We start from the raw sequence: 26,707 nt of genomic DNA, 5'->3' as shown, positions 1-26,707 counted from the left end.
GTGATTCTTTTTCTTTTTTTTTAAATGGAGGAGTCACCCACATTAATAAAGCCCTGTATGTATGTATGTTGTATGTATGTTTTGATTACTGTACCTTCCCCTTTAATACAAGTTTTAAAATGATTAACACAGTTAAATACAACATTTTTATTGTATACCCTTTTAGATATTAAACATGTAATACTTGATTAGCTCATTTTTTTGGTTATTTTTTCAATGCACTTCTTACTCTCGTTTTCTGCCCCACATGTAGTCCAGTAGGTGGCGACAATTCACTGTTATGATGCTCTGACACTCACCAGTAACTTAAACGAAGAAGAAGAGTTGGCCAATCACGTGGCTTCTTTCAACATAAATAGTAAACTGCCTACATTTTTTTTGCTAGCTAGCTAACTTCGAAGCATTTTCTTAAGCGTCAAATACCAAAACAAATATAATAATAAAGTCATAAATGTTGCCAGGGCGGGTCATTTGAATTTCAGAACAACAGGTTGGTGGTTACAAACTTAAGTGAGAAGTAACGTTAGCAGAATTATAAATAAGCTAGCAAAAACTCGGTGTTTACCATGTTGTTTACCAAGATTTAGTTGACGTTAGTTACCCCTTCTGTATTTTTGTGCAAGATACGACGAATTTGGCCTAAGCACACCAAATTCTGAATCCTTAATTACGTAGATTTGTGAGTAAAAGACGGATGCGCTGGACACGAAGATGGAGATGGCTGTTAAAGGTAAGTTAGAACTCGAGGCGAGTTAGCTAAACATAACTGTTGCTGCGTGTGTCAACACCGTTCAAATGGCTAACGTTACATACATTTTCACTCTAACGTTACGTAATATAATTGGTGTTTAGTGAAACCTGAGACCGTTGGCATTTTAATTAAATAACTTTACATGTAACGTTAACGGACATGACGTTAACTCTAAACTTTGGACTCACCAATGTTAATTTTTTTTAATCATTTTCCTAGCAATAAAAGGATAAATTCGGTGTTTTTTTTCAGTGTGCTAAAACATTTGGCACCACATTTGGACTTTTTTTTGGCCTTTAATGGATAGGACAGTTGTAGATAGGAAAATTGGGAGAGAGGGGGAAGACATGCAGCAAAAGGGACACCGGTCGGATTCAAACCCTGTGCCGCTGAGGCAAGTGCTGAGCCTTGGTACATGGGCCGCCCGCTCTACCAGAGATTTCCTCTTAAAAGGTTGCTTAAGAATGTTTATAACCAATGTGGGATAGGGCTGCTGTAAGGTGAGAATAATGACCAAATCAAGTGATTGTGTGTTGTGCTGACATGACTGAATGTTGTGTGGTTTTCTAGGAAAGGCCAAAAGGCGACACCTGAATGCAGAGGAGTGTGATGAACTGGGACAAAGTGCAGAGGGCACTGGTGCCCTCACCCAGCCCCACACTGTCAACCAGGGACACCACAACCGTGACCCCACCCGGAGGCTTTACCCCAGGACACCCACCAAGCGACGGAAGTGTGGTAATCTGCTCTAACCCTTCTGCTACAAACCTTTTGACAAATCTGAGTAGAGCTGTAACAATTCCAAATGTTCCTGTACAATGAATTGTCTCAGAAACAATTGCGATTAACAATATAATTGTCTACTTCAGTCAAACTTCAAAATATATATTTTATTTTTTACTTTTTAAAACAAATTCAAGTTTTGAATGAATTCCAGGATGCATCTTTTGGTTTCATCGCTGTTAATGCGACCACAGTCTATGAAGTAAACCACGCCTCTTTATTATCATAAAACATCCTATTTTTTCCGTAAATGAACATCAAATTGACAGTAGTACAGTAATAGATAGTCCTCTGAAAAAAAGGTGGGGGGTGGTGGTGATGGTCAGTGGGTTTGTCGGTCAGATTTCGGGCCAGAAACGCGAGCAAGTTTAATTTCTCTGGCTTGAGTCAGCTACCGCCAAGAATGCTTGGAGTTTCTGTGGCAACAAGTGACAGCTGCCGCTAGCATAGCATAGCATAGCATAGCATAGCATAGCTCAACGGTCCAACCAGTACATTTTTATATAATTACAATTTGGCACATCTAAACAAAATCAACAATTACCATCAACAAGCATACCCCTTAGGATACTAGCTAATCAAACAAAGAAACCCGTGATTACGTAATAAGAATATTCAATTAGACAATTATGTAATTATTGTTACAGGCCTAAATCTGAGTCTACTCAAAGTAACATTTAAAAACATGAGAGTGTATGGTTATGTTGTTCAGTACAAGTCCTGATTAACCCATTTTATGTAGGAAGTCATAAAATCTATGTCAGACATTGCATCTTTCTCTCTCACTTCTTACACCATCAGCATCAGCTTCAGGAAGTCCTGCCGGACAACTGAAGGGCATCGACAACTTTTTTCCTGTGACAGGCGTCCTTAGTTCTAGTCCGCACAAATCCTCCCAGCCCTGCTCGTCCACAGGCACAAACAGACTCAAGGGAGAGCTCTTTCCTGAAAAAGAGGAAGACGAGGATGACGACGTCAGCCTGTTAGCTGCCCCATTTGCGGCAGAACCTGAGGAAGAGGTTGACGATTTAAGCCTGTTAGCTGCCGAGATGGTGCCACAGCCTGAGGCGAGGAAGGAGGAAGTGGTGGATTATCTGGAGGGAATGACAGCAGAGATGTTTGGGGATGAGGATGAATTTGCCATTCACGTGGAGGAAGAGGAGGTGGAGGCCCTCCCTGACGCCCACTATGGGCTGCTGGGCAGCGGCAGAGTTCTGCTGCAGCCGCAGGGCTGCATGGACGACCTTCCAGAGGAGGTGCTGAGGCAGATTCTGTGCCTGGTCCCGACCCAGGACCTCTACCGCAGTGTCAGCCTCGTCTGCCATCACTGGAGGAACATCGTCCAGGACACCAAGGTTAAACAAACCACAGAATTACATCGAGTTCCATATTAGTAGGAGGGTGAGGGAGCTAATGTCGAAGTTAAGTTAGTGATGTAAACAAATAAAAGCAGGGCAAGTGTGTACTTGCTGCAGACATGAGTATCAGCAGGTTCTTCTATGAAAATAGTAAATGTTTGAGAGATGAACTTTGTGTTTACACGGATGAGTTTTAAGAGAGTTATAGGGCTGGGCGATATATCGATATATCGATATTTGAGGCTAGATATCTTAGATTTTGGATATCTTAATATGACAAGTGTTGTCTTTTTCTGATTTTAAAGGCTGCATTACAGTACTGTGATGTACTTTTCTGAACTTACCAGACTGTTCTAGTTGTTCTATTATTTGCCTTTAACCACTTTACTGTATATCCACATAACTGCTGACTATTTATCTGAATCTCATGACGTAAATATTTTGTGAAAGCACCAGTTGTCAACCCTACAATATCGCCGCAATATCAATATAGCGGTATTTGGTCAAGAATATGGTTGTATTTGTATTTTCTCCATATCGCCCAGCTCTAAGAGAGTATTTCATTTGTCTCTTGTGGTTGGAGATTGTCGTTCTATTCCTACTTGAACTTCGAGGTAAATTAAAGCTCACCAAATTAACATAGTTGTTTTGGATGTTGTGTGTCTGTGTTCCATTGTTCAGTTTGTCCCCTTCAAGAAACAATACTACCGCTACACGATGAGGGAGAAGAGCACAGTGCTGGAGATCAGCCAAATCCTGAAGCGCAGCAGCATCACAGATCCATCATCATCAGAGCACCGCATACGGCACCTTGTTGTGTAAGTCTACATTTCCTTTTTAGTAAGGGACATGTCTATAATAGCACAAACATGAAGAAGAGTCGCTGTAATGTTTTGTTTTAGGGATGCACTGATACCCATATGAAAGGTGTGTGTGTGTGTGTGTGTGTGTGTGTGTGTGTGTGTGTGTGTGTGTGTGTGTGTGTGTGTGTGTGTGTGTGTGTGTGTGCGTGCGCGTGTGTGCGCGCGTGTGTGTGTATGTGTTTTATTTAATTGTTTTTCCTGCCCCTCCATCTCTCCCTGCCAATTTCCACTGAGCAGTTTTGACACACTGATTGCTCCAGGCAGATCTTCAAGTCCTGTTTTTTTTTTGTGTGTGTGTGTCAGTGAATGGTGTACCTGACAGCAGTCAGATGATTAGTCAATCTGGCCACAGGATGACCAGTCTGAGCCAAGACACTCAGTCTACCCATGATTCAGACTTGTGGAAATATCTCATTCAGCTGGCAAATGCATACTGTCTCTCTGTGTGTGTGTGTGTGTGTGTGTGTGTGTGTGTGTGTGTGTGTGTGTGTGTGTTCTGCCCTGCTGCACACAGGCAGCAAGCAGAGGAGAGAGACAAAAATACCCATTCAGAAATGTGTTTCTAGTTAGCGGCAGGCTCCACATTATCGGTCGTAATTATGGTCTGAAATTCCATTGTCAATAATAACGGTACTTTAGTTTTTTTTTTTTTTTTTAATCGGCCAATAATGTATCTGCCTGAGATAACACATACATCCCTAGTTTGTATTTTAATGAAGACAGAGTGGTAGGATGTTGACAGAAGGGAAAAATATGGAACGTATATAAATACCAAGCAGACATTAAAACCTCCGAAGCAAAAGCTCAGACTGAGCTAACCAATTATAGCAACACAAAGCTGCTAAGTATTTGGATGAAGTCCTGACAACTCTGGTCATTATTTCCTTTGAAATTTGAAGCTTTTCTTCTGATATTGGTATCATCGTGTCACTGTGGATCAGAGATTTATTTAAATGACTAAAAAGGATTATATAAAATGACCCATTACAGAAGTATGGAAACGCTGACATGCATAGTTTTAATAATTATCTTGTCTGTGTGTGTTTTGGTCAGTTTAATGGCCCAGCATAAGGTCAGGGAGCGGGTGAGGCCGGAGGACGTTCTGGAGTGTGCGAAGAAACATCGCCTTTTTCCTCAGGCTGAGGCCTCTATAAGATTACGCATTCCTGATATTCAGAAGGCCTATAACCTTGGCATTGAGGTATGACACACACACACACACACACACACACACACACACACACACACACACGCACACACACACACACACACACACACACACACACACGGGTCCTCTGGTAGTCATATGGAGAAAATGAATACATTTGACTATTCTCTAAACTTATATTTATTTTTTGTTTGTTTATCTTTAGAGTGTCTTGTACTCTTTCCCCCTATCACTTGCTGCTGCAACAGTGTGAATTTATAACAGTTAACAAGTTAGTTAATGATGTGTGCACGACCGCTATGGAAGTTCTCCTCATCCGTGGTGTTTAATCTCCAGGGTCCCAACCCGTACGCGGCCATGGCTGTCATACTGATCCTCAGTGAGAGTGTCGGTGATGTGCAGGCCTTGGTGTCTCTGCTCAGCGGCTGCATGTCGCACACCGCCATCACAGAGTACCTCAGCCACATGGCCACGATGCTGCTCGCCATGAAGAGGAGCAACATCAAGATCAGTAACAGGTAAGAGCTGCAAGTGGGAGCACCTTAAATGTTACCACATCTTTACTGTCAGCCTCTACAATTCTTTTCTGTCCGGTCTCTCCAGGTTGCATTACAACATCTACTACGTCCTTCACCTGATGGAGAACGGACCTTTTCCTGTCGGCTGCGGTCAGAGCTGGTGAGGAACAAAATGCATTAGTTTGACTGATGTGTATGAGAAATAAGTACATCCTTCTTTCCTCAACACCTTAATTTCTTCATAATGACGGAACCACTTCTGGCTCTATAGCAGTATTTTCCAAGCAGGGGTACTTGTACCCCAGGGGGTACATGGAAAGATTGTAGAGTAGCTCATAGAGCTGGGTGATATGGAGAAAATCAAATATCACAATATTTTTGACCAAATACATCAATGTTGATATTGTGGCGATATTGAAGGGTTCACTATTGGTGCTTTCACAAATATTTACACAATGAGAGTTTTGATAAATAATCACCAATAATGTGGATACTATGGCAAATGATATTACATTACATCACTTCACTGTAATGCAACCTTTAAAACCAGGAAAAGACAACACGTATAAGACGTTTCGACGTGTAAGACGATATCTAGCCTCATATATCGATATATTGCCCAGCCCTAGTAGCTCAACTACTTTATAAAAAAAAAATTGAAATTATGATTTGATTGAAAGAATTAATCAGCTGTAACACCTGAACACAGGAATTTTAAACCGGTAGCTAAAAGTAATGAATATATAACTAGTAGAAATAAATAGCTGAAAGTAATGCATAGTAAATGGTTAGCTCACCTGGTTGAGTGTGCATCCCGAGAACAGAGACTCAGTCCTTGTCGCAGCACTTTCCTGACTTAATCTGTCCTATCAATAAAAGGCAATAAAAAGCCACAATACAATCTTTAAAATAAATAAAAGGTTAGCTAAAAGTAATGGATAAACAGTTGAAACATTCAGCTTTACTCCCAAGTAGATGTAGTCTGATTGCTAGTCTTGCATCGCCAGAGCTTCCTCCACAGCGCTGCGGAGGAGGGTCTGGCTAGTCCACACAGCATTCTGGGATGGTAGAAAAAAACGTGCTCTGGTTTTTATATTAAAACTTTTTTTAAACCAATCGCAATCATCTTGGGCGGCGCTAAGCCCCAGACACCATGGCGGCGCCTCTGCAAAATAGCCTCAGGAAGGAACTTGTTTTGGTGGAACGTGTACGTTCAAAAGTTGTTTTAGTCGTGCAACAGAAAACTCAGATTGGACAGATAGTCTAGCTAGCTGTCTGGATTTACCCTGCAGAGATCTGAGGAGCAGTTAACCATAGTCCTCAGAAATCCACCGGAGTTTAGAATGCCAACAGAAAGAAAGCGGAAGGTGTGGGACATCCGGCCGAAAATTAGGGACATCCGGCGGAATTTCCGGCGGCACCTGAACGGTCACTGTATACGGGAAGTTGCGGCGGCCGCTCTGAGCTCAGCGAGCTGCAGCTGGCGGCGAAATGCAGCCAAACTAAAAGTTGGGGATATTTTAGCTTTTAGCTGTGGAGTCTGGCCAGAGAATACCCACAGCCAATCAGTAACAGAGTCCTGTGACATTTTGACCCAAGTTTAAAAAAACAAAAACAAAAAACGTCTTCCCGCTTGAAACACATGGACACGCCTCCCGGCCGCAGAAAATTGTAGTTGTTGTGGCCACACTTTGCTGCTGCTTGGTGTGTTTCTGGCATAGGCCTGCAGAAACTGCAAGTAATGCATATCTGTGTTGCTGAGCTGAGTTTTGAATTTCTTTTCTGCTAGGCGGACACAGATTCAGCTCACACGTGAACAGCAGCAGATCCTCAGCCACGACATCCAGGGACACCATGTGGTCAAGATCGTGGCTTTTGCAGGTACAGTGACAGATGCAATTTTTTGCTAATACAATGTGAAACACGTTTTGTTTTTCTTGTGATGTGGTTACAATGTTAAAACTGTCCTTAACAGCATTTGCATTTTACTATTAAAAAGTGGTAATGTTGCATTTTGACCGTACACATAAATGTTGGAGATCAATAATCAGTTTTATCAGTGTTGCTGTGTAAGGGGTGATCGGAGGCCATAGTGTCATAGCTTAATGGCCCATGCTGTCGGCCACAGGTACAGGGAAGACGACCACGCTGGTGAAGTACGCTGAGCAGCGGCCCCACCTCCGCTTCCTGTATGTGGCCTTCAACAAGTCAGTGGCCAATGAGGCGCAGCGCCGCTTCCCCAGCAACGTGGCCTGCAAGACTGTCCACTCATTGGCCTTCACCAACATTGGGAGGAGGTGAGAAGTTTCCCCTTAGATGCTCTCAGTAGCAGTGAAAGCTTCTGAGTTGTTTGTAGGGCTGTCAAACAATTACATTTTTCTTAATCGCGATTAATCGCATGTTTTATCACGATTTAAAATTCTATTATTTTGCATTTCAGAACAGTTTTACAGTACATATTAACAATGGAAAGCTATTCTTACCCGTGTATCTTGATTGGGAATCAAATGAATGCAAAGAAAGTTGCTTTATGAACTTGACTTTAAGATTTGTATTTGTTTATTATTTATTTACTGTAAACAAAAGAAAAATGTGGGAATCTGTCATTATTGCACAACTCAGAACACGCCAACCGTAGTACGTCTTTAAGACCCGAGTCCGCTACGATGCTGACAGGTCTGCAGTTAGTTGCCACCCGTTTTGCAAGAGCTGTAGTCATTTTTTTGGATTTGGTTTTATCCACAGGTCGGCAAGTAGCACTCTCCAAAATAATGCTTTGCCTGAGCCCGCTAGCGTCAACCTGAGTCACGTTAACTGTACTACTATGCTTAGCTCCGTAGGTGGTAGCTCAAGCTTGACGTGCTTCGGTGATATTTTAATTCGGCTTTACACAATGTGCATATGGCTTTCGACTTGTCTACTGAGCCGTCCGGGAGTTTTGGAAAATAAAAAGCGCCATTCAGAGTTGCTGCTGTCTCTCTCCATCATGCTTGCAGCCTGCAGCAGCAGGATGTGTTGTTACGAGGAAGTATGGCAGCTTGATGGAGCCATGATACTACGATTCACCATGGTAACAACCACAAACAAACGGGTCGGCGGAAATACTCGTGCACACATACAGCGAGTTTCAAAAAAAGCAACCTAGCGGCTGCTACAAAAGAGAATTTCCATGGGAGAAAGGTGCTGCTAGAGTAAATGCGTATATATTCCAATATAGTGTATATCATATTTAATCATAAGTAGGCTATAGCCTAATATTACTGGTGAAATGATATTGAACCTATAATCTATTTTATTTAGGTGCAATACTGCGGGCGAAAAAGTACTACACCTACTAATCCCACTCAGCAGCACCATCATTAACAGAAATATAATTCATAATCTTTTATTTCAAAGGGTTTACATCATTCACCTGCAATTATGTGGAACATATTTTTAATGGCTCTTACTGGTTTGTGTCCAGGTAACACTACGAAAACGTTTAAAACCCGTTTCAGAGCGAGTCACGCTCTTCTGACGCCGCTTTGCTACAGTGGCTTCACTAAAATGCGCCGCATCACCAATGTTGTAAAGAAAACTGCCGATTTCAAAATTAAATTAATGTGACACAAATAATCTGCTGGGATGTAGAGCATGCTCAAGATGGGTGACGTTAGTGATATGAGGACGGCTAAGGTTATGTAGCCTATAGGCTGCATAACAGACTGGGAAGAAATACGATACCGCTCAAATAGGAAGTTATCCGGAAATTGAAATGTCCCGACATACAACACCCTGCGAAATAAAGCAGCTTCTTCATCAACGGGATCGTCGACAAAAGGAAATGCCATGTTTTAAGAAAGTAGTCTGCCTAACATAGTTAATAAACCAACACTGTTTTTTTTATTCATGCCGATAACAAACTGCGCTAAAATGCGCCTGATACAGACTGAATGAATGAATGAGGAAATGAAAGAGCGCTGTGTCAGAGGGAGGAGACTGAGAGAAACTCGAGGTTTCTTGAAGAAAAGCTGCTCCCGACCAGGTTCGGTTCACAGGCTCAGTTACCATAGTAACTGACCGAGGTGAAGTTACCTCTCGTTCTGTAACAGAAAACCCAGAGTTCCCCTCATCTCAGGGTTAACAAACTCAGAGTTTTCACTGAACCTGCTTTCTGAAATGGGGCCCAGGACAGACCCTTTGCATGTTAGGGGAGGGAATACACAAAATATCAGGTGGAAAACCGGCCTGATATTTTGTGTATCCCCTCTGTAACTTATATGGTGGACAGGTGAACAAAGCGGTTAATTGAAAAGCCATATTAAACTAAATTAAATTTAAAACAGAAATCATGTTAGAGGGAAGGGAGGGACGGGTTAGCGAAGACGATGAAAAAATATTGTTCATAAACCTGCATGACTCCCATATAGGCCTATCAGTCGGCCTATGTTGCTAAGGTGCATGGCAGTATGGAACTTTGGAAAACACTGTTGATTAGCGAATCCACAATAATAAACGAAGCATTAAACTATTTACACGTCGCCTTAATGTAACAGACAAATTAACGTATTTATGTAGATAAATGAGTCCCTTGTATCTATGGGAAACCCTGTCGAGTCACCCACGTCGCTATTTGTTCCATTTAAGAGGTGAATCCGAAGTGCAGTAAGTAGGTATAAGTTGGCATGACACCGGTTCTCCTCCCTGCCGAAATCTGTAGTATCATATATTACAAATACACACCATATTCTGTTCAGTATTCCTTATAGTACGAGTTAGAGCACTAAGATAACAGTTCTGCCTATATATAAATAAATAAAATCCACCGCAAGTTATGCAATCACTTCAGCTAAACATGGGTAGATGAAGAAACTTTGTGAGCATTATGGAGAATTTAGCATAAATAATGTATAAGTGTAACAAAAGAGGGTAACATAAACTCATACATCCTGTGTTGGTTGGAAATATTGCCCTTCAACTAGTAGCATTTCAAAGGCTCCCTTTTGCACGGCCTTTTGACACTTTTGCCAAAATGAGAAACCCAATGTGGGCTTGCAAGTGGGTCACTGTCAAGTCTTTTAAGCCGTTTGATTCAATTGATGGTGTTTATAAAGGGCTCAAATGCTGATTTTTGTGTATTGGATATGGCTTGGGTATTATGTTTTGGCATTGGCCAAAATGCAATCTCGGAAACCCATCAGCTGTCATCTGAGGACGATTTAGCTCTTTTTATTTGATTTCTTTTTCATTCCTATGCAGACATCTGCATAGATATCTATCAATAGATGCCGTCTCTCAACTCCAACTCCATACTCACGTCTCAAGTTGCTAGTTGTTCTGGCGCACAGAAAAGAAAGTCTTGGACTGGATATCTGTTATCCAAATATCCGCTGGCTACACCGGAACCCCCCCCCCCCCAGAGGCTAAATCTTTGTCAGATCGATAGCCAATGAGTAAGGAGATTGTCAAATATAAAGCCAAACAAATTATGTCAAGCCCTTATATTTAGAGATGTTAAACATTACATTTTTTAGTAATTTTTAGCATCTATCATATCAAGTTTGATCCCTCATGGTTTGCATCATTTTAATTTTGAATGTCTTTGAATTTTTGTATGCCAATAAACTAATAATAAAATAACTAATAATGTTACTAAATAGCATAATTTGATGAATTAAGTTAACAATCCATTTGACATGGACAGTGTCCAGAATAGTGTGACGTCTGAAATACAGTGAGTCAATGTTGAGCGTTGAAAGTAGAGCAACATAATAAAAGTCAACATCTTTTGACCTCCGCTCACCGTCGGCTTAACTGAGTTCTGCCTGCGAAACTTTCCATGTTGATGTCTGTTTGACAGCCGATAGAACAAACTGCTCTTCACAGACTTTAGCTTGTTTTGCCTTTTTTTTTATTTTTTTATTTCTGTAGTAACTTCATTTTTTTCTTGAGGTATATCCGGTGTTTTCCATTTAAGAACCACATCACTTGTTGTGCTTCTGTGATCTTCCCTGGTGCAGATACCATTCTCGTCAGAACCTGACCTTCAACTTGAAGCCATTCGCCATCAGCTCTGTTCTGCCTCAGGGCCGCGGTGGCTTTAGCAAGGCCAAAGTGGTGACCACAACTCTCAACGCCTTCATGGCGTCAACAGACGAGACTATCAACACCAGTCATGTCCCCTGCTCCCGCAGGGGCAAGAACGGCCTCAGAGAGTATATAAGCGAGGTGGAAAAAGAGGTACGAACACATTAATGTATACAAGTGACACTGCGTACCCTTTAGGGTAGAGCTGGGCGATATGGAGAAAATCAAATATCACAATATTTCTTGACCGAATACCTCGATGTCGATGTTGCGCCGATATTGTAGGGTTGACTATTGGTGCTTTAACAACATAATTACACAATGATATTTTTGATAAATAATCATCAATAATGTGGATATAATGACTCAGTGGTTAAAGGTAAATAATGGAACAGCTATAACGTCACTTTACTGTAATGCAGCCTTTAAAACCAGGAAAAGACAACACTTGTGTCATATTACAATATCCAAAATTGAAGACGATATCTAGCCTCATACATCGATATAATATCGATATATTGCCCAGCTCTACTTGAGGGCACAGTCACACATGCGCGAAATTAACACTGGTGTATATTGGCCTCCCGTTCACTTCCATTCTACGCGACCGAAGAGGCGAATATAACCTTCGCTTCCGGTAGTGAAGGAATTTGCATTGCGTGGAGTTCAACTTTGGTGAACCTTGAATGCCACAGTCACCGCCTCAACCATTGGCAAAAAACAAAAAAGTGTTTGGTTGACCCTATACAGTCTATGAGGTTAACCTCATTTGGCTGTCATTGGCGTCACATCCTGCACTGCCCAGGGTGGCTGTGGCTCAGGTGGTAGAGCGGTAGGTCGTCTTCTAATCGTAAGGTCGGTGGTTCGATCCTTTTTTTCCCCCATGCCCGAAATGTCCGTGGACACACCGAACCCCGAATTGCTGCGCCATCGGTGTGCGAATGTGTGTGAATGTTAATCTGATGTGCAGGTGGCACCTTGTATGGTAGCCTCGGCCCCCATTGTATGAATGTGTGTGTGTGTGAATGGTGCATGTTCTATGTAAAAGAGTAGACTTGTAAAGCTCTATATAAATACAGCAGATTACCATTACATTTAGCACAAATATCGCTTCACCAGGCGATGGTCGCCAGCATTCGCGTAGGTGTGAACGTGCCCTTATTGTGAATAAATATTAAGCAAGAGAAATATTTTTTCTTTTTTTTTATATTTATGATTTAAATATGTTTTATTCTGTATTTAGTTTAATTTAGTATTCTGTTTTTAAGTTTTATGTTGTATGTATTGTACGTTAAAGTTTTTAGATACTTTCATTTCCTTTTCTACACAGCGTCTTTTCCAATTACTGTGTATTACATGGCTCTACATTTACATGTAGGTATAATTGCCACTTTTCTGTTCATGTTGAATGTCCAATGAAATATGAATAGCAAAAAACAGCACGCGCACTGCACAGTCCCATTTAAACTGTGTGTCTTTTTATTGTGCAATCCTAGTTGTTTGTGGAAGACGCAACGATGATCTGGAACAAAATGAAGGATCTCAACGAGACAAAAAAAGACGCGTACTACATGACCCACGATGGTACGCCAAGTGCAAATGAGTAAAATGAAATAAAAGTAATTCTGTTCTAATAGAGGGAATGCTGCACAGGTGTTTAATAGATGTTTTATTTATTCACCAGGTTACCTTAAGTTATGGCAGCTCCAAATCCCAAAGCCCTCCTTGTCTGACCAATACGATGTCCTTTTCATCGACGAGGCCCAGGACTGCACTCCAGGTAATGATGCGGTAAACTGGTAGGATTGTGGGAAAGCATCATTATGATTATTTTGTTTTAACTTTGTGATGAGGTCTTCCTCCTTCCCTCCCTCCCTCCCTCCCTGTCAGCCATCATGGATGTGCTTCTGTCTCAGCGCTGTGGGAAAGTCCTGGTTGGAGATCCTCATCAGCAGATCTACACCTTCAAAGGAGCTGTCAATGCCCTGAACATTGTTGACCACACTCACATCTTCTACCTGACACAGGTATACACAGTGACACACACAGAGAGACGTAGCATTTGCACAGAAGCAGCCTAAACTTCATGCCTAAACTTAACAGTCACATAGCGGTTACCGGGGTCACCGCTTCACAGCATTTAATACATTGTCATATTTTGTGAGATGTTATTCGAACCCGGTGATGAGAATACGCTGGCATGTTAATGAGTGTGTGTGTGTGTGTGTGTGTGTGTGTGTGTGTGCGCGTGTGTGTGTGTGTGTGACTTCTCTATCTGCTCCCATTCAGACATTATTTACTGTGTGTCGAAATCTGTAGGTGTAAATATATACCTCTGGCCAGTGGTGGAAGAAGTATTCAGATCCTTTACTTAAGTAAAAGTACTAATAGCACATTGTAAAAATAGTCTGTTACAAGTAAAAGTCCGGCATTGAAAAGGTTAATTAAGTAAAAGCATGTAAGTATCATCAGGAAAATGTACTTAAAGTGTTAAAAGTAAAAGTACTCAATGCAGAAAAATCCTCACATTTTAGAAACTGGAAACGATCAGAACAGTGTTTAATCATTTCAGCTGGACTTGTAGGCCTGTATATTGTTGGGTAGTTTAATTTATAGCAAAACATCGTATTTTATAAACACCATGTGTTTTGTGTGCAAAAGTCTTTATTTGTAAAGTAACTAGTAACTTAAGCTGTCAGATTAATGTAGTGGAGTAAAAAGTACAATATCTCTCTCTCTGAAATGTAGCGGAGTAGTAGTAGAATTCCACCATTGCCTCTGGCTCTATTCATAGGTGAATACTAATCATACACTGGCAGTCATAAAGAGAGTCTTGTGTTTTACTCTGAGCATTTTTAGTGTTAATCAGAAACAAATGAACTCCCGTGCTACTGATGTCTTTGTTCAGAGCTTTCGGTTCGGTGCTGAGATCGCCTACGTGGGCGCCACCATACTCGAAGTGTGCAAGGGAGTGGATAAGATTCTAGTGGGAGGAAAGCAAAAAGGTAAACACTGCAAACCATTTCCTTTTTTTTGAAGTATGTTGTCCACTTAGAAACACATACGAGATTCTTCAAAAACTTAGATGCTTGTATTGCCCTGGAAGTTGATGCAATGTGAAAATTTGAGGTTTCCACTGGTTTGTTAGCATATCTGTGTGCGCTGCATGTCCATTCTACAGGAGGTGTGTGCGACGAGACTGCAGACAAGGTTGCAGCAGCTATGAAGATGGGCGTCAGTCTTTGCCGGGGGAAGACGGCCATCTTGTCCCGATGCAATGTCAGTGTGTTCAGTGAAGCCGTCCGGCTGACTGATTCCAATCCACACTGCCGGATCCACTTCATAGGAGTGAGTGTGTTTATATATACTAACAGACAAGCACAAGGAAGTAGTAGCAATCATATTTTATATCATAAAGACTAGGTTACATGTGATATCTGTCTAAGTAGCATTTAAAAAAAACAAACAACAACAACATATTGTCAGGCACTTACAGGTAGTCAGGGGGCCAATTGGGGTACAAGCTGTCACCCCATTTTTTTAGTTAGAAGACACCCATAGGTACGATATTAGGGTGGTTGTCAAGTGGTTTTTGTGTGACTTGTACAAGCAATTGCAGGCCAATTTTTTGGTTTCCTGCTAACACGACATGCCAACAATAAATGTTGAATATCTCCACAACCACAAGGACCATATACATTAAAATGGTATCAAATGAAAGCCAACACTCAGGATGTCTGCTGACGTGTCAGAATGAACATTTATTGTACAGTGTAAGAGAACTAGAACATGAAAAAAACAATCTCCGCCTAAAGAGAACCAGTTTTCAAAGTGAAGACGAGTTTTGGCCCTTTTACTCTATGTTAACGCCATATTTGCAATGGGAATGTACCACAGCAGCTCACACTTCTCAATATTTACTGACGTTTGCCTCCTACCGTTAGGTTTCGATTTTCACTTTTGCGTGCTCCTTTGGTTTTTTACAATAAACAAACTTCTTAAGCCACCTGACAAAGTTTCTACAACTCTTTTCTCTCACTTTTTCAATCCAAAGTCAACACCGTTCATAGGCGCCGATGAAAATGCTGAGCACCCACGTGTGCCAGACTGCCAGTAGGCTACATTCATTTACAGTTAAACATTGCAGTTGGTGCTAAGTGGAGAGTCTGTCATAGTGTGATTGGTTATGTCGGTGGCATTGATTCTTAATTTCCCACGAAGCTGATCGCGGTAACGTGTCCGTTGAACTTTTCATCTCCAATCCTATCCCTATATCATTGTCTGTATATGCATGGAGGTGAACTGTTGACCGGTACGTTTGCAACGGCGTCGTACCGCAGACGTTGCGGCTCGCGCCTCTCGATATTTACCGACGTTTGCCTCCCAGCCGCCCGGCTTCGGGTTCCGCTTTCGCACGCTCCCCGGGGCGTCGGAGGCGACTGGCGTGGGTGGCTTGGGCCCCGTCATAACTGCTTGCAGTTCTAGTTGATTATTATTTTTTAATGATCCTGCTTGCCCATAAATTGGATTATATTGCACATTTGCCCAAAATTACAGTAGGTAACATGGAAGAAAATGGAAGCACTTTGGGGAAAAAAAATCCGCTTTTACCACTTTTAAGAATATAGTGTTAAAATGGACAAAAAAACATTTTCTAAGCTGACAACCTGGCTAGAACACACATTGAGCGGTTAAATATTAATACTGGATAGGTTGTATGCTTGTACCAAAAAGTGTCCGACAAAGTTTTAATATCAGTTTTGGCCTCCTGACTAAGGTCTACCTTTTCCCTCAGGGTGTCGCAGGTATCGGCCTGAATAGGATCATGGACGTCTGGCATCTGATGGAAGGGGGGAAATGTGAGATTCATGCACATATTGTTTTTTACCCACTGAGTGATTTTCCTTCTTTTAAAAATTCGACATTAATGTTGAATTTGCGCTTCCTTCAGTCATCAGGGATCCTTTGATCCGCTCCTTTGCCAAGAGAAACCCAGAAGGGCCCTTTTGGGCCCTGAAGAAGTATGTCGAACAGACCGAAGACCTTGAGCTGGATGCCAAAGTCAGTATTGTTGAAAAATACGGAAAGCGCATCCCCGAACTGGCCGAGCGCCTGGAAAGTTGCTTTGAGTATGACTACAACGAAGCAGGTATGCAAAGAAAAATCTTAAATTAAAGTATACACAGATTGAAAAAAAAGGAAGTTGTATGATGTCTAATTCCAAACACATAATTTCTAGCGCAGAACAACCATGTATCAGCATCTTTAAAGGATAAGGCTTGTGATATTCTATACCTTTTTTTTTTATTGTTAAAGAGTCTCGTGAAAAAAAAAACAGGCTGGCGAGGTTAGAGATGGTCCGATACCATTTTTTGCTTCCCGATACCTGAACTTGCGTATCGGCCGATACCGAGTACTGATCCGATACCAGTGTGTCATATATTTTATTATGTTTTAACAGCTGCATACTACTATCCCTGTATGGATGTGATATTATTTCTCTTTGTTGTCGGTCTGGCTCAGGTTAAACTCAGGTTTGTGAAACATGATTCACACAGAGTCAGTGGTTGGTTAAGTCTGGAATATCATAAAATCTTACAAACTGATACATTTTCTGTCAACGGACTAAAATGATTCATCGACTAATCGTTGCAGCTCTACTTGGAAGTTTATGAAGGCTAAATGTATGTTATGTATATGTGAGTGTTAGAGCCTATGTAGGGTAAACACTGCGTTCTAGCAGGCATGAGGCCCAGAGCCTCCACTTCGCTGCACATGGCCAGAGAAAAGAGGCCAGAGACGACGTGCAATGTGGAAAAAGTGAAAGCAATAAAACGCAACATCTGTTCTCCTGCAGATGCATCTTTTCAGAGGGAAATGGCGGTACTGCATCGGTTTTGAGGTCGAGGTTCGGTATGTTTTCGATACAACAGGGACAAAAACTTTTCTTTGAAAAGTATAAACATTCAACAGTGACTAATTGGCCATAATTGTTACTGTAACAGTTAAATACTGGCATATTGTCAATAAGCAACTATTAAATCACCCTTATGTCAGTAATGCTACATCATAAGACTCTGGCCTGTTGATAATTCCTGAACTGGGCTGTAGCTTGCGCTTGTTTATACAGAGCAGGCACAAGAGAGCGACTAAATTGCACACGTGAAGGCACACTGTAGCACTCAAGCACTTTGACCAAATGCGGTATTGTCCACGACTGAGTACAGTTGCATATACGCAGCAATAAACACTCCATAGCTATTAAATTAACTAGTGAGAGAACAGCATTTCTGTTTCACGTGTGCGAGTGGTAGACATAAATTCACTATTTTGACATGTTTGGGTCACAGGGCATAGAACGTTGTCGGGGCGAATACCTTTACAGCACTGGTTGTTACCGATGTTTGCTGTTTTGTTTCAGACTTCATAATCGGAACAGTCCACAAGGCTAAAGGTCTGGAGTTCGACACTGTGATGGTCACCGATGACTTTGCCAAGGTTCCCTCTTCAGAGCACAACCTGCACCACAATCCCAACTTCTCATTCGGTATGTTTCTTTGGACAAACCTTTCTTTTCTTTTTTTTTACACATATTTTACATTATATGTTTTTGGTAGACACTCTTGCCCTATCTTATACGGGAGTAACTGCATCTGTTTCCAACAACTCATTACCTCTTTTTTTAGGGTTGCTTTCCTTTGTTAGTTAGTTCTATTGTTAGAGGTCTTAGCTAGACTGATAAGTCAGCCAGGGTAATACATCGACCGATATTGCATTACTGCAGATTTAAAGGCAATCTAAAAAGTGGTTAATATTTAAATCCTTTTGAATATTTTCTCTTCCCTGCTCAGCTGATATTGCAGATGATGAGTGGAACCTGCTGTATGTGGCGGTGACTCGTGCCAAGACGTCTCTGATCATCACTAAGACCGTTCGTCGCATCCTCACAGTGGCTGGGGTGAGACATTATCACACACTTGTCCTAAAATGCTTCGGCAGGCTCTTCCCCCAACTCTTTTTTAAAAAATTTTTTTTTACATATATTGTTAGATGCAATGATGTACAAAATATTTGCATCTTCTTATTTCTGAAGCTTTTTTTCCCCACTTCTTGTCTTATCACCCAGTCCTTCCTCTCGTGAGAGATTATAGAGGGCCTGTTCTGTCACTTAGGAATGCAGTTTGATTGATGACTGACAGGTCAAGAGGTCACGACCTGTCAACATTTTGATTGATGGTCGACAGGTGTTTCTGATGCAATATCGTTCTATTTACAGTACAGGCTAGAGAAAATAGATGGGTAGGGTTTGAATGAATTACATATTAAATTAAATATCTTTATCAGTATTTGATACATTTAAACGCCTCATATAACTGCGAGAACTAGAAATGGTGAATGTTTAAGACCGCTAACCAATGAGAGAAGGAAGGGAGAGGATTGTTATTGCATTCAACGTCTTTTAGTAATATAGGAATGCGCCACAAACAAACAATATTAAAGCTATTAAACTATTTAAGCTGTTATCATTATTATATGAAATGGAACAACTTAATAACTAATAACTTAGCTCAAATCCGGTTTTAAATATTTCTTTAAATGTTGATGGTCTGTGCATGCATCGCTCCGACCCGTATGTCTGGCTCACAGTGTCCTCTGCCCTCCTGCACCCTCAGCTGCTCCGTACTCATCTGGCAGTGCCTGCTTCCTTCTGGCCCCGGGGATCGGTGTTCACACCCCTTTTTCCCACCACACCTCTTTTTCCCACGCCCCCGGAAATTGCGTTTTCAATTCAGATGAGCGAACAAATGAGAATGAAGGAGACAGGAAATAGATGTGACTACTTTCTTTGAATTTTGAGTGATTTATTCAACTTAGTCATACTTTTCTTGTTTACGGTCAAAATAACCGAACATGCCCTCTATAGTCTCCCGTGGAAAAACAAAGCGTTTGTGACCCGTCACCACCACCTCCGTCACTGGGGGTTTTCTGTGGCCGTCCTTTCATGTAGCTGTCAGGATGTTAGGGATGTGTTAAATAGAAGTAGGATGTCCCACCCACATGTTCAATGCTTCCTACGCCCATTGCTGTAAACATAGCAGTGCAGTGTGTGCACAGTTTATCGGTGAATAAATGCCGCAACTCCTCAAGACCCAAGCCAAGGTCCTGTGTCTTCCTACACTGCTACCTGCTGGTTAAAGTGAAAGGGGTTAGCCACGGAGCTAGCAACTACTTCAGCTCCGGCTCACTGACTTAAGGTGGGCTGACCTTTTGAAGCTATTCTCCTTTTAGTGACAAGCTGCTATTTAAAATTTTGCTTTAGTGATCCCTTCCTTGCTGCAACCGACAACCACTACGCTTAATGCTAACAATTGCACGATGACGTCACTAATATGCAAATGAGTGTATGACATAATTTGCACCTAAGCTTCTACTAAAAAATCCAGGGAAACCCCTGGCTGTGGTTCTGGAAGTCCCTTATCTCACACCCTTATCTCACACGTTTATGCCAGCATGATTCAAACCAACATGTTCCTCAACTTCTGCCAACTTAATCAGTTTAATTTCAGAGTCAGTGGTTGGTTTGAGTTTGGAATGTCATAAAATCTTACTTGTTGGTTATTTCTGCAGGAATATAACCAAACTGCTTATTGCTTGCATTTGATGGATTATGGTCCATTTAAAACTAAGTGATCCATTTTGTAACAATCAGCGAGCAGATGTGGTGAATCATGTCACGCTAACCGCATTTTAGCGTGATGGAAGTTTTTTTTCCCATTAAAGATGCACGTTAACGACATATATGAGCACCTCACTTTGGAACCGCAGTTTAGCGGGATTGAGTCCCCCCATTAAAGATCTACATTAAGGACATAAATGAGCACCTCACTTAACCAAGAGGTTTTATAAAGCCCTGGACCACAAGCTTCAAACACAGACTGATACATAATGGACTAAAAACCATTCATCGGCTAATCTAAACTATGAGCAAAAACACTTTTATTTTCTTTCATCATGCTAGCAATGCCCACCAAATTCTACAGTATGTTTGAACAAACTGCAAACAACTTGGTTTGGAGACCAGATCAGCCAGGAACTCAGCGTTTCTGACAGAAGCGCTGCAGCAGTGGGCAGTATGAGAAACAGAATATGTTGGAAAAATTAAAAAAAACACCCACTGCTGCTGGAACCGCATTTTAGCGCGATGGAAGTTTTTTTCCCCATTTAAAGATGTACATTAAGGACATAAATCAGCACCTCACTTAACCAAGAGGTTTTATAAAGACCTGATTAGACTAAACACTTTTAGAAAGCATTAACTTGTTCACTGTCCAGTTTGTGCCCTGTTAAAGAAACAAAGGAAGTATGACTAAACTGAAGCTGAATTTGTGTACACTTCACTGTCTGGACTTCTTTTTTTGTTTATATGAATAAATTGCTGTTGTTGACTCCGCCAGATGGATGGCTTCACATTTGCTCTGCTTAACCATCTGGGAACTTTCCGTTGGAGAACTTTTGGGAAGGGAAAATACTTCCCGAAAATACTGATTAGCTGATTGGATAAACCATCTGTCTGTCACTGACCTGACTCCGCCAGATGGCTCGCGAGATCAGGACCGTCTCACAAGGCTCATTTTCTTCACGACTAGTGGAGCCAGTTGATATATCAAACTCTTGCCGAAACCAGTCGGGAGAAGAGCAAAAAAAACACACCCATTGCTGCTGGAGCCGCAGTTTAGCAGGATGGACATTAGTTAGCACCTGAGTTTGCCTATTGGAAAAGCAAGAACGTTTCCCCTTGGACCACAAGCTTCAAACACAGATTGATACATTTTTTGTCAGTGGACTAAAAACCATTCAGCGGCTAATCGTTGCAGCTGTTTAAGGGAAACACTGCGTTGTAGCCAGGAGCGGAGCGCTGGTGGGGGTGTGAGGGGGTGGATTCTGGGGATTCAGCTCAAGATGTTTTCTCAAAAGCCCCGGAACTTTTAGGTTCTTCAAATGCCTTTTGTCATTTCCCCTCTGGCAATCAATGGAGCCAAAGAATGTGTGACGTGCACCAAAAACACCAAAACAAATTCCTTGTATGTGTTTAAAAAACGTACTTTGGCAAAACCCTTTCTGATTCTGATTCTATTAACAAAGGACGATTTATGTTTTCTTGGCAACTATCATGTTTTTTCCAAAATTTAAAAATAGTGCATAGCTACTGTAAATGGAGAAAAGAAATCTCCCTGGGGCAGCATGTTCCTGCCTTTGAGAAAAGAGTCAAGAGATGGAATACAATGTGAGAAAGTGAGAGCAATTTAACACTGATACGAAAACATAGACACTCTGGAGTGTATCCAACTCAGCTAGTGTGGTCACATTGTTCAATGATCCCACTAGCTGGTCCCTCTTGTGAAGCTGTAAAGCCATAAAACAAAGCTGTGTGGGCCCTCCCAATTCTTACAGTACACTTTCTAACAGTTGTGAGAAAATGTGTCTCTCATATATTATAATAACAACAACTTCCTATCACTACAGGAATACTTCCTGAAGTCGGAGATGCCCAGCACCTTGATGAAGGTGGGCGATCCTCTGCCGTGCTGTGTCACGGACTGTCCCAACTGCACCACGCCCGGCTCAGCATTCATCATGTGCAAACAACAGATGAAATGTGTAAGAACATATCAACTCCTCACTAACCTAACAGGCCAATGTAATATTCTAATGTGCCGGCTACATTGCACGCGTAACATATGCGTTTTTGCATTGCATGTGGTCAGCGGATATCCGCGCTGCAAGCGTAAAAACGGGAGATTATTCTATTTATATTTTTTCACACGAGGTGTGTGCAGCCCTTTTACACAGAAATGGATCATAAAGTGCCTTTATATCTTTTAAATTAAACAACCAATGCCCAGGAAATGACTTAATGACTGTCAGTGAGCGTGTTGGCAGTTTGGTCTTGAGAGTTTCAGTTTTTTATTTTTTGTTTCCCTCTGATAGGGAACAGCTGACAGTAGATAGACGTTTCACTGTGTCTGCCCCAAAAAACTGAAGAAACCACAACAATCCCAAAGCAAAAGCTCACCGTCTCGCCTGTGACTCACACATTCCTAGGCAGTGTGTGTCCTGCAAGTGTAGCCAGTTAAAAGATACATTCCCTGGCCCATATGCTCTGCAAATGGTCCGCACACATGCGTAATGTGTTCAATGTAGCCAAAGCGTAAGACCTTTTCAATGGAATTCCATTGCTAGGCAACAGCCTGGCCCCTCGTTGACTTCCTGTCAGTTGATGTTTTGTCTTTCACATAGACGGCAACAGGAAATCAACTTGGGGCCATTAAGAATGTTTATGTTTACATCTGTGAGATATATATATATATATATATATATATATATATATATATATATATATATATATATATATATATATATATATATATATATATATATATATATATATATATATATTATCTCAGCACAGTTTCTGTCATGGACATGCTGTATTTCAAGTGTCACCGAATGCTTACAGCCTCTGATTTACTGTTAGCCTAAATGAGCCAGTTAGCATTTTGTGAAGGTTGTATTGAAGAAAAACGTAGGCTGCGTCCGAAATTCCATACTAACATGCTATTTAGTAGGCTAAAACAGCACGGGAGAGTTTTAAGTATGTCCGAAACCTTGGTATGAAACCATTATTAGGTGAATTGCATACTATTTCCGGTGAAATATTACAGTATGCAAAAAATGGACACTACGCCAGCATAAGTATCACACAATGCAATGCGGCAGTAACGACAACGTTCATAACAGACAAACGGAAAGCAACTAAGGGAGCTCTACAACGTCAGTAACGCTTCAGTTTACCATCTACATATTTAAAATCTGTAATTTCATCTCCAACCGGCAAGGAGGCTCTCAGGAAGTGACGTTGAAAATTACAGCTTAGTGCGTCCGAAAAGATACACACCACTGTTTTTATTTACACAAAAGTTTGTTGAACGGTAGTATGTTCATGTTGAGTATGTAGTGCATAGTATGCGATTTTTGGACGCAACCAAACTAAATGCCCACAGAGACGTTGCTTGCTATGATTTATTAAGTCTCCCTCTTTTTGTCTGTCCAGTCTGATGGTGTGTCTGCAGGCGGCCCGTTGTGCGAGCGGTGTGTGTGGACGCGCATTGGCTCAATGGCCTTCCTCATGACCGACGACGTGCTCTCGATGGCTGAAATACCGCGAAGACTCGGCCAGCAGGTCCACCACATGATGCTCCTGGCACTTTTCTAACCCTTCTCGTCTTCAAGGACTTAAAATAAAACCATCTGCTTTTGTGCATAGTTGGAAAAAGGACTTTCAGGTCAACGGCCACGAATAATGTTAGGTGTCTGTCCGTAATAGATGTTTGCAACGTTGCTATTTTTTATTTTTATTTTTACAGCCTATAGCTCCCAGTGGCCACTAGTAGGACTGAGGGTTAACTGGAGAGCACCGTGTGATTGTGTGACGTGTGAGTATATTATTAAAAAAAAAAAAAAAAAACATTTGCTGGCAGACTTGTCAACTTTTACTTAAAAATAAACTTTTGTGAATATCTTTCTTCTTTAATCAAATCAGTCATTTTGTGTGACTTTTTGGCGGTTTATGGTTAAAAAAGATGTGTATTATGAAAGTAGCTGACAAGATAAAACCTTATTATTTCATCATGATCACATGAGTACATCATCCATTATGGATTTGGTTATATTGTAAATGGTACAAGTTTAGACCAGTTGTGGTTTTAGTAGTAACAATTCTCCACATTGCATTGGCAGACAATCCACACATGCACTGTGATTTACTGAATTCTGTTCCAAGTTCCTGCTAACAGTTAAACAGCTTTTCAGCTAATGACACCATACCACCAAAAGCCTTTTAGCACATTAGACAGAAATGAGAGTGAATGATACAATATTTCCTAAGTATTAATGTACTAAATCCATGTTCAAGAGGCTACTCTAAGCTGTTAGGGTGTAAGTGTTTGACAACGAACACCTTTTATACCTGTTCTTATAGAGTCAGCTCCCCCTAACTTCAATTTTATGAGTGAGAATAGAGCGAATAAGAAAGGAGGTGGAGTCGCCATTTTGTTTAATGACTCGTTCCAATGTACTCAAATATCTTATGGAAACTTTGCTTCTTTTGAATATGTGGCTCTTCAGCTAAGGTCCCCGTCTCGACCTATATTTCAAATTATCTACAGGCCACCTAAATACTGTGCATCCTTCTTTGACGACTTTAGTGAACTGCTGTCTATAATCTGTATTAACTTTGACTGTGTAGTTATTGCTGGTGATTTCAACATTCATGTTCATGTTGTTGGAATGCAAGGCGGTCCTTCTTCTCGGACATTATTACCAAAAACAATAATAACTCACATGCTTTGTTTGCTACTGTCGATAGGTTAACAAACCCTCCAGTACCAGTAGCATCTGAACTTTTATCCACCGAGGCCTGCAATGATTTTGCCACCTTCTTCAAAGACAAAATTCTGAAAATTAAACAATCAGTGCTTCCATATCGAGTACAGTGTATGTGTTGTCACAGTGTCCAGGCAAAACAAATTCCAATATGACCCAATTTCATATGATTAACCGTAAAAACCTGGAGGACATTATACAACATCTGAAAACCTCCTCCTGCTGCCTTGATATTCTACCAACGGGCCTTTTCAAAAATGTTTCGAATTGTTTGGCTACTGATCTCCTTCAGATTGTAAACACGTCTCTTCTCTCAGGTATCTTCCCACAGGCCCTGAAAACTGCAGTCATTAAGCCACTCTTAAAAAAGAACAATCTAGACACGTCACTAATGAGCAACTATAGGCCGATATCAAACCTTCCATTTTTAAGTAAAATCATTGAAAAAACGGTTTCTCAACATCTCAACCTTTTCTTGTCACTAAACAACCGTTTTGATGCCTTCCAGTCGGGTTTTCGACCACACCACAGCACTGAGACAGCTCTTGTTAAAGTCTTTAATGACATCCACTTAAACACAGATAGTGGCAAAATTTCAGTCTTGGTATTACTTGATCTCAGTGCTGCATTTGATACGGTCGACCATGACATATTACTAGACCGATTGGAAAACTGGGTTGGCATTTCTGGCCCAGTACTAAAGTGGTTTGAGTCTTATTTAAAGAATAGGGACTACTTTGTGTCTATAGGGAATTACACATCTGAGCATACAAATATGACGTGTGGAGTTCCCCAAGGTTCCATTCTGGGGCCTCTCCTGTTTAATATCTACATGTTTCCACTGGCTCAAATTATGGAAAACGATAAAATAAGTTACCATAGTTATGCGGATGACACACAAATTTATATAACCTTATCGCCAGGGGACTATAGTCCAATACAATAACTGACTAAGTGCATTGAACAAATGAATGACTGGATGTGCCAGAACTTTCTTAAATTAAATGATGAAAAAACTGAGGTGGTTGTTTTTGGAGCAAAGGAGGAACGATTAAAAGTCAGCACTCAGCTTCAAATGATAATGTTAAAAACAAGACAAAGCCAGAAATCTTGGTGTAGTCATGGACTCAGACCTGAATTTTAACAGCCACATTAAGACAATTACAAAGTCAGCCTATTACCACCTTAAAAATATATCAAGGGTTAAAGGACTTATGTCTCAGCAGCATTTGGAAAAACTTGTCCATGCTTTTATCTTCAGTAGACTTGACTACTGTAACGGTGTCTTTACAGGTCTCCCTAAAAAATCAGACAGCTGCAGCTGATTCAGAACGCTGCTGCTCGAGTCCTCACTAAGACCAAGAAAGTGGATCACATCACTCCAGTTCTGAAGTCTCTACACTGGCTTCCAGTGCCTCAAAGAATTGATTTCAAAATACTTTTGCTGGTTTATAAATCACTAAACGGTTTAGGGCCAAAATACATTTCTGATCTGCTGCTACACTATGACCCACCCAGACCTCTCAGGTCGTCTGGGACAGGCCTGCTTGTTGTCCCCAGAGTCAGAACTAAACAGGGGGAAGCAGCGTTTAGTTTTTATGCTCCACATATCTGGAACAAACTCCCAGAAAACTGCAGGTCTGCTGCAACTCTCAGTTCTTTTAAATCAAGGCTGAAGACCTTTCTTTTTGATGTTGCCTTCCTTTAAATAACTGTTCATTTCTTATACTGAAGCTGCATTGGTGACACTGTATAAC

The 26,707-nt window shown here is 41.1% G+C and overlaps 1 protein-coding gene across 1 annotated transcript; it reads left to right on the top strand.

Annotated features, from left to right (window-relative positions):
* The first annotated feature begins 334 nt into the window (after positions 1 to 334).
* fbxo18 (F-box DNA helicase 1) lies at positions 335 to 24,087 on the top strand. The gene is made up of 21 exons (XM_078243094.1): positions 335 to 730; positions 1,322 to 1,489; positions 2,336 to 2,889; positions 3,574 to 3,710; positions 4,809 to 4,956; positions 5,260 to 5,441; positions 5,527 to 5,601; positions 7,231 to 7,322; positions 7,570 to 7,738; positions 11,441 to 11,660; positions 13,004 to 13,091; positions 13,192 to 13,287; positions 13,398 to 13,534; positions 14,416 to 14,512; positions 14,689 to 14,855; positions 16,303 to 16,366; positions 16,459 to 16,656; positions 17,929 to 18,054; positions 18,359 to 18,465; positions 22,032 to 22,166; positions 23,620 to 24,087. The coding sequence occupies exons 1-21, from the start codon at positions 712 to 714 to the stop codon at positions 23,779 to 23,781; spliced, it is 3,141 nt and encodes a 1,046-aa protein (XP_078099220.1). The 5' UTR covers positions 335 to 711; the 3' UTR covers positions 23,782 to 24,087.
* The last annotated feature ends 2,620 nt before the right edge of the window (positions 24,088 to 26,707 follow it).

Source organism: Sander vitreus, chromosome 23 (assembly GCF_031162955.1).
Source record: "Sander vitreus isolate 19-12246 chromosome 23, sanVit1, whole genome shotgun sequence".
NCBI lineage: Eukaryota > Metazoa > Chordata > Actinopteri > Perciformes > Percidae > Sander > Sander vitreus.
This window is presented reverse-complemented; position numbering and strand designations above follow the sequence as displayed.